At 35.5% G+C, this 8,772-nt stretch overlaps 3 protein-coding genes across 4 annotated transcripts; 1 reads left to right on the forward strand and 2 right to left on the reverse strand.

Moving 5' to 3' along the window:
* Window positions 1-1,034: 1,034 nt before the first annotated feature.
* On the reverse strand, window positions 1,035-1,988 carry LOC140834832 (auxin-repressed 12.5 kDa protein-like). Its single transcript, XM_073199980.1, has 3 exons — window positions 1,750-1,988; window positions 1,418-1,652; window positions 1,035-1,316 (listed from the first exon to the last, which is right to left on the reverse strand). Exons 1-3 carry the CDS (start codon window positions 1,853-1,855, stop codon window positions 1,277-1,279), a joined length of 381 nt encoding a protein of 126 aa, XP_073056081.1. The 5' UTR covers window positions 1,856-1,988; the 3' UTR covers window positions 1,035-1,276.
* A 1,441-nt stretch (window positions 1,989-3,429) lies between these two features.
* LOC140834833 (protein DEHYDRATION-INDUCED 19 homolog 4-like) lies at window positions 3,430-6,295 on the reverse strand. Of its 2 annotated transcripts, none has more exons than XM_073199982.1 (5): window positions 5,932-6,295; window positions 5,699-5,838; window positions 4,746-4,823; window positions 4,353-4,642; window positions 3,430-3,703 (listed from the first exon to the last, which is right to left on the reverse strand). In XM_073199982.1, exons 1-5 carry the CDS (start codon window positions 6,032-6,034, stop codon window positions 3,595-3,597), a joined length of 720 nt encoding a protein of 239 aa, XP_073056083.1. In that variant the 5' UTR covers window positions 6,035-6,295; the 3' UTR covers window positions 3,430-3,594. The 2 variants fall into 2 exon arrangements, with proteins under 2 accessions (XP_073056083.1, XP_073056082.1); XM_073199981.1 differs by having other exon boundaries at window positions 3,431-3,706; window positions 5,932-6,294.
* A 733-nt stretch (window positions 6,296-7,028) lies between these two features.
* Window positions 7,029-8,772, forward strand: LOC140834834 (uncharacterized protein At4g28440-like). Its single transcript, XM_073199983.1, has 2 exons — window positions 7,029-7,414; window positions 8,176-8,772. The coding sequence occupies exons 1-2, from the start codon at window positions 7,135-7,137 to the stop codon at window positions 8,367-8,369; spliced, it is 474 nt and encodes a 157-aa protein (XP_073056084.1). The 5' UTR covers window positions 7,029-7,134; the 3' UTR covers window positions 8,370-8,772.

Genomic DNA, 8,772 nt, shown 5'->3' on the forward strand with positions numbered 1-8,772 from the left:
AAAACCTTGTGTGAAACGGTCTCACGGGTATTATTTGTGAGACGGATCTCTTATATGGGTCACCCATGAAAAAGTATAACTTTTTATGCTAAGAGTATTACTTTTTATTGTGAATATGGGTAGGGTTGACCCGTCTCACAGATTATGATCCGTGAGACAGTTCACATGAGACTCACTCCAGAATTAATTAGTATGAGATATTCAAGTTTAATAATATATCATAGATTCGAAATTCAAAAAACTGTTCTAAGTCGTCTAACTTGGGTTTACTCATCATTTTCGTTCATATAAACTTGTGAATTATAACTTTTTTTTCTTTCGATTTTATACATTATATATTTTAATGGTTTTTTATGCTTACGTGTTCCACTTACGTTCTAACTATTTCGAACAGTGTTTTCCATAGATCAATCTCTTTGCAATCACAATTCATGTCGACGGGTCACAAGTGAACCAGAAAGCAGATTAAATCCAAAATGTGTTCCACATGTTTAAATTGGATCAATTTCAATATTTATCGAAGTTGACTAAATAAACATTCCCAAAGTCGATTTTTCAACGAGTATCTACGTATTCGGCCCACTCAACAGGTATACGTTAAATCTGTACTTCAAATTTTAAATTAATACCAAACAAATACGATAAAACATGATATTAATAAAATTCTTTTGATTTTATATTTTTTTTCTTTTGTATGTAATCAAATATCATATGTTAATATATTATATTTTGTAATATTTTAATACAGAAAATACGTGAACTTGATTTGGGATGTTCAAAAACATATTTTCTCACAGTAACCGACCCAACCTCAAAAGTTATAGATATATGAGATTTAAAAACAATTTACCCGAAAAATAATGCTAAAAATAACTATAAAAGATATCTCGTGCATCTGTTAATAAAACAGCCCAGAAAAATCTAACTTCGTCGTCGTGGTTATTAATTAAAACGATCTTCTATCGTTTTTATCAATCGAAACAAAAGGATTTAGCTAGCTATACATGCGGAGAATAAATTATTTTCTTATATAATTTCATGGATCCCACTCCTGTTATTTTATTATTTATTTATGCTCGCAAAAAAATAAAAAAGATTGCAGCCAATCTACACCGTCCATAGAGTTTACTAGATCAAGCTGGAAAGTTGTGGGATCAAATAAGGAAGAAAAGCTAGTTAATTTACAATAATTAAGACATATTACGGCCAACCAAACTCGAGTTCCTCCCAGGAAATCAAGAAACACGGCTAGTCTATGTACATGCAGTACGCGAATCTAACGATGATGTTTGCTCCTCGTATCCCCACTGTAAAGCCTGTAATCAAATAATTGATTAAAGTAGAGTAGAGATGCTTGTCGATGAAATTGTACGCAACAAAATGATCAGGATAGAGAAAATCGAATTCCAATACTTACCAGTCATAGACAGTGGGAGAATTTGGCTGCGGCCTGTCAAAGTAATTAGCGCCGACATTCTTAGTTGCGAGGTTGCTTCCGGGGTGGAACACGCTCCGCCAAACATTGTCCCTCCGCGCCGCTGTTGGTGAGAGAGCATTCTGCGCCCCCGGAGTCGTGGGCGGGGTTCCGGGGCTCGACGGCATCGACAGAGACCTCGCGTACTTGCTACTACTACTTCCCTCTCCACCGATATCTGATCATTAACATCGAGACACACGCATACAAACACGGGTTGGTGCACGTTTTTGCTTATGAGAAAGGAAGAAGGTGGCAGCTGATGATTAACATACCTTTGACGTTCAAGGGATTCGCGAAGTCTTTCTTGAGGTGTTTGAGGCCACGCTCGGGCTGAGGCCCGGCGACAACATCGTCCCAAAGATGATCAAGCAGCACCATTTTCCTGGCTTGGATTCTTGTTCCCAAGTTAGTTGTCCCAGCAGAAGAATAAATAGAGAGGGTTTTGTTGCCAAAATATCTGATCCAAGTGTAACGTTTCACTATTTCCAGACGGTAAAGGGGCCAGGACAGACCGGTAAATCTTGACAAATGGTGTGGTTGATGGAAAACAAGGAGTGGAAAAAGAGCGTATGTGGGTATAGATAAGGATGAAGACTGGAAGGCAGATGTGGGACTCGGGAGTAGGACAGATGGCTTGGGGAGTTGCTGTCCAATTGTACGTTTCTCATCTATTGGCTCAATTCTCTGTTAATTGTAATAAAAAAAAATTTATTGATTGATTATTTAAATTTTTAAATAAGATATTTGTAATCAAAGTCATAGATATTGTGGTCCAACTGATGAGGTAATTGATTCTTTTTTATTTTTTTGGGTTGTGTTTTTATATAATATGGAAGGAATATTTTCAACAACTTTTTCATTATATATGCTAATTGCAAGGTTGCAGATCATAGATCATTAGGGTGTAGGCCCATTACAAGGAGGAATATTAACCCCTCAATATGCTATTCCTCCTATACATCATATTTATGGCCCATTTGTCCCCAATAATTAACTCTTGTCTATCCTATTTCGTTATCATTATTATCTTCTATCAATCTTATACTTATCCGGTTAACGAGATGCGATAGCGCGCTAACACCTTTGTTCGAATCCAAGTCAAAACAAAGTGGAATTCTCGTATAACCCAAATAAACAAAATTAAAGAAAGCAACGTGTAAATACATTCGCAGCCTTAGATACGCACCAAAGCAAACATTGTCGCTCAAAACCATTAGAAGATTTCTTATCACCAATTCAATGCAATCAGAGACTAGCATAACAGATAAACAAAAAGCATACTGCCAGAAAATTTTTAGCCAGAAATTATACTAATCATTTTTCAAGACATACAATTACTGTCAGATTGTCCAGACAGAAAGAACGATCATTCCTATGAGTAAAAGATATGATCCCGGACCTCAATCTACTCCATTTTATCACTAGCATTCATTGAATTTTTGTTTGTTAGGTCCAATCCTTTTACTTTTTCAAGCACATAAATAAGATTTCGATAGTGTTCTCTACCTTTTTTTGACAGGACTTGCTTGTGAGAGAGGCAATCTTAATTGAAACATAATTTTTAAATCTTTACCAACATATTATTTTTAACTGATTCTTTGTGGAATTAGTAATAAAATAGTCTCATTTTGAAGGAAGAAGCTGAATGCTTATAATTAGTAAATCATCAGATCAATTTTGAGTGTTGACTAGTATCGAGAGAATTCCATTGGAGATTAATAGCAATATAAACATTTGCAATAAAATTAGGCATTAGAATTAATTCAGATTTATTATTTTGATTACTAGTATTTTAGTAATTAAATAATAAAATCTGTCATAATAACTTGAAATGATTTAGTGAAATCGTTCGAATTGATAGTGTCTATTCAGAAAAAATTTTAACGGAGAAATACTTATTCAGAAAATGTGTTTATTCAGATAATCACATACTTTGACAGAAATTGTTTCAAAATTATAAATATAATTTCATTTTTGAATTGTACAGTACAAATTTCTCTAATTCGATGAAACAAAATCACATTCTGAAATATTATTTCTAACAGGATCTGAACGCTACTCTCACTCCCAGTGTATATGATCGAAATTAAAGTCTTTCCGAGTACTTCGCTGTTTTGCTAATCAGAGAACAGAGCGGAGACAAATAAATCTTGGAGAAAGACGGCTCTCCCGGCTGCCTGTTGCGTTCTTTCTTCACGCTCTTCGCGACTCAATGATGAATCCAAACTGCTGCAACAAAGCAGGGAAAGGGTTAGGATAAATTGGTGAGGGAAAGGGTTAGGATAAATTGGTGAATAACTTCGTTAAAAGTCGCCATTGGGATCGGGTAGAGCAAATGTCTCTCATCGCATAAAAGAAAGAACTTTTAATTCCATGCCACGTTTTTCAAGGTTTTGTCCCATCAGAATATGAAGGGTATCCCCCTTCCCAGTTTTATAATCCAAAATTTCAGTTTTATGAAGACAGTTTAAGAAAGTGAGAAGAAGTACTAACATTATTACCATGTCTACACCCTCAGTGTGATTCAATGTCAGGAAGCATATACAATTTCTGCAGACCAACGAACCCATTCCCAATCACTATGTTAAATCAATTCCCAGGAAATGATAAGTTTTGGTCGTGGAGTCTAGGCAAGCAATTGCCGAGGCAAAGATGATCCACAGGGCAGTCGGTCTCCTACATCTACCCTATGTATATACATATTTTTTTCTTTCATGCACACAACAGAGTTTTCGCCTCCCTAATCGTAACTACGGACAGATTTTCATTTGGTCTCCTATATTCATTTTTCGACTCAACCAGGACAGTTGGCTCATCACAAAGAAAACCAAAGATTTAAAATGTTCAATTTGACAAAGGGAAATTGGCTCTTTACCTCGATTTCCAAACAGATGGTGATGCATCACTTTTTGAGGAGATCTCCTCAATACTCGACATCATAGATTTTGAAATCTCCTCACTTTCAGAACCCATAAAGTTCAAAACAAGAGATGACAAGAAAGGATCAGCAACAGCAGCAGCATTGGATGAAGCTGCATTCTTGGATCGGTAAGTGCTGCCTCCAAGAAGTGCCTGAAGATGGGCTTCACGAAGATCCTTACCCAGCAGAGACAGCGCTTGACTGTTTGGAACGGGAACTCTACGCAATCTGCGACGTCTCTGAAAGTGACTGTAAGTTATAGAAATCTTTGACATGGTTTAATTATACGAGTGAATAAAATAAAATCATTCAATAATATACTGGAATCTTCTTTCACAAAAAGGATATCTTGAATAAGTGTCCGTGTTGTAGAGTTATGTGACTTAACACGTCCTGTGTGACTTTAGCCGAACAAACTGGACAGATCTGCATGAAGTGAATAAATCATGGATAAGCCAGCCTAGATCATAATATTTACAACACCAATTAATAATTATCAAAGCACGTGTAGCTGAAATTTTATTTAGTCAATTGGCAGTGAACAGAGTTGGTGGCAAGCACACAAAAAATTTCAATTTCTCATGGAATGAAAGAGCATTATCAAATGTGGAATTTGGTATGATTTTGCACGATAAAAAATGAAATACAGGAATCCAGAACTATGAAATCTAACCAAAGGCACATGATCAAAATGCAACATCCCTTCCATTTGTTAGAGAAACGTGATATAAAATGTTAAAACTGATACTTAGGACACGATAACAAGCCTTACAAAGATCAATAAACAAACAAATATTGGTCTGAACACTTGAAAGTTTCGTCTTCCCAAATTTAGTATGTCGTCCTCAACCAGATCACCCTCAAACCAAATCCCAGGTCCTCCACTGCCTCAGTCGCATAATTCCAACTTTATTTAATTAATGAACAAGGGCTCAATAAATAACTGGTCTAAATTATTAAAGTAAGTCGTCCAATCCATCTAAAAAAAATACCCAAAAAATCTTGAATCTTATATATTTTATACATTTTTCACAAGTATAGATGTCATTACAATTGTATTATTGGACAGTGCCCCTCATTGGTTCTCACTGCAGGTGTGTGTGTATGTGTGTGTGTGTGTGTATTTATATAATTTACAGAAGAAATCGAATTAACCATGAATCAAACTTTCCACCGGATGAAACAATCATGAACCAGTTATAAAAAGAAAAAGAAAAACGGGATCAGAACCAAATGTACAAAAGCAATCCAAAATATATATTGAAATACATACACGTACACAAATGCAAAGAGAAACTCACGGCGGGTCTGGATTCACTAGGATGTTCATCTTCAAGATGTGGGCAAAGGGACGCTATATCAAACTCCTCGAAACAATAGGGGCATGGGAAATCGGATCGGATGTCTTCTTCCACCTCGAAACCATCCCTTCCAAATCGATCTACAAAAGACCAGAAAAAATGTAGAAGAAAAATGACTTGCAGATCAATCGAGAGAAGCAGAAACACTATAAATTAGATAAAATGAAGCAAACCCAATTGAGAGAAGCCATGGTTATGCGAGAGATGGTGGTGATTCTGCAGATTAAACTGCCTTTTCGCGGCGGCCAAGCGAGTGGTCCAGAAATCAGAGTCCATGAATCGATTATAATACAAGTAGATCAATAAATTTGATGAAAAAATTACACAGACGGATCGAAATAAAAAACAGTTGAATCACAGAAATATATTTAGAAGGTGCTGTTGGTTTTTATTCCAGAAAAAGAAATAATAAAATGGATATATTTCTTGTTTTAGAATGAATCGATTATGGAATTGGCTCTAAGAATCATTTGGTAGCTGGAGCTCTTTTGACTTTTTCTTGATGTTTGTGCATGTCCGATGGGTTCCCAAAACCAGACAAAAATAATTTCGCTGTTGTGAGGTGGATAATATGGGTCATTTCAACCAATTTTCATTTTTTTTTAGTAAAAACTAAACTTAAATCATACGAAATATGATTAAGATAAGAATATTTTGTGTATATCGTAATTACGAGTTATCATTAAAAAATAACTTATTTTATTTTTTCAATTTATCAATATGAATAAATAAGATATTATTAAAAAAATAATTTATAAATTGATAACCAAATCAGACAGACCAGCTATGATTGTCATATTCTGTATAAATATTATTTTATCATTCATATATGTAATTCTATCTATATAGTATTATTTTTAAAAAATTTAGAAAATCACACAAACGATTAAATTTAAATACATTATATATATATATATGACAGGTCTCTTGTGAGACGGTCTCACGAATTTTTATTTGTGAAACGGGTCAACCCTACCGATATTCATAATAAAAAATAATACTCTTAGCATAAAAATTAATACTTTTTCATGGATTACTAAATAAAAAATCAGTCTCACAAAATACGACTTGTGAGATCGTCTCACACAAGTTTTTGCCTTATTATGTAATATTACGAATAAAATATTTTTGTTTTATAATATTGAAATATCCTTACAAAAATATTTATTTAAAACACCAAAACATATAATTGGGCCTTATTATAGTCCATATTGTTGGGCCTCCAATGACCCGGTAAACATTAGGATAGAGGACGAATAACAGAACATAAACGGGCGACGTTTTAAATTCCACCAACATTTAGGGTTCCCGTTCACACACTAAAACCCTAGAACAAATCTCAATTTCACCTCCTCCATTTCTGTTTATCTCAGTTCATGGCGACCAAGGCCCCTCCGAGAAGATCGCAGAAAAACGGAACCGCAGCTGTGGAAAAGCCCGGACTTAGGAAGCCGGTGTTTGTCAAAGTCGATGCCTTGAAGCCGGGGACAACCGGGCATACAATCTTGGTGAAAGTGGTGAACGCGACTACTGTCCTCAACAAGAAACCCCGGAACCTCAATTTTCGTGGTTCGCAGAACCAGAATACTAGAATCTCTGAATGCCTTGTGGGGGACGAAACTGGGACTATACTCTTCACTGCTCGTAACGACCAAGGTACACCTCCCCCCACCCAAAAAAAAACCATTCTTTCTCATGTTCTTAGAGATTCGTATTCTCTATTTGAATGTTTTTTTTTTCCAAAATTCGTTGTAAAATGTTGGAAGACTATTTAAGCATCAATTTGTGATTTCATTTACATAACTTTGTTGCTGAAATTAACGCTTTTGTTTGCATTTGCTTGCATAATTTAAGTTCTTGGTCAAACTTCTACTTTAACATGTCCTACGCGTTATGATTTCTGATCTAAAGGTCGATATTTGTTGTATATGAGCTCCTTCTTCTTTATGATCCCAATATGAGTAACACTCATGTTCAAGACTTGAGATTGGGTGGGCTAATGTAGCTCCCCATATTTATGCTTTGCGAGCTGTAGTTTTATTGCTCTTGTTTTCTGAATGACCGTGGGTGGAGATTGTTTTAGTTATTTTTTCTATATTAATCATTTATGTTGGTTTTGTTGCTTCCTCTGTATGTCTCTCTTTCATGCATTGAAAGTATCTAGCTAGATTTTCTTGCTTCCGTGGCAGATTGTGCCTTTTGATCGTGGTTCTTTCCATTGTCATATTTTGTTTCTGGTGCTTTCTGTCGGGTCATTCAGAAATATGTTTGAAAACATTTTTACCTTTTTTATCATCCAATTATTTTCATATTATTTTAGCTCTTTGATTCTGTAATTTTGTTAAATAGTTGTTTAATGAGGCCATTGCATATTGTGCACGTTTAATTGTAGATGAGAAGCTTTAATTTATTTGCAGTTGAGCTGATGAAGCCAGGTAATACTGTGATACTTCGGAATTCAAAGATTGACATGTTCAAAGGGTCCATGAGGCTGGCTGTGGATAAATGGGGACTCGTCGAAGTCACTGAACCAGCAAATTTTGTGGTCAAAGAGGACAATAATCTGTCCCTAATCGAGTACGAGTTGGTTAATGTGGAGGATGAATCTTGAAAAGGACATATTTTGCTGGGTGGTGTTGGGGTTCGATGTAATTTGTGACTATGGGGCTTTGATATACAGATATATGGGATTAGGTTGTTTTTTTTCCATTTAAGTTAATTGCCATGTGATGGGACTAATCTAATTTTCGGTTCAAGTGCTGGTGTGTACAAAAAATTGTCTTTTAGCTCCACCGCGTGTGCAAAATGTGGGAGAATGAAATTGTTGAGGTTTAGTGGTGTGGTGTCTGTACTCAATATGCTCCTTGTCGCTTATTGTTTGCTTCTAATATGAAGATGTGACTATCATTTCTCATGATTTGTGGGATGATAGCCTCTGTATATGAAACGATCCATACCGCCGCACCATTTCTATTGATCAAAGGAAGCATAGCTTGTTTTGTGCCGATGGGTTA

Source organism: Primulina eburnea, chromosome 6 (genome assembly GCF_022965805.1).
Source record: "Primulina eburnea isolate SZY01 chromosome 6, ASM2296580v1, whole genome shotgun sequence".
NCBI lineage: Eukaryota > Viridiplantae > Streptophyta > Magnoliopsida > Lamiales > Gesneriaceae > Primulina > Primulina eburnea.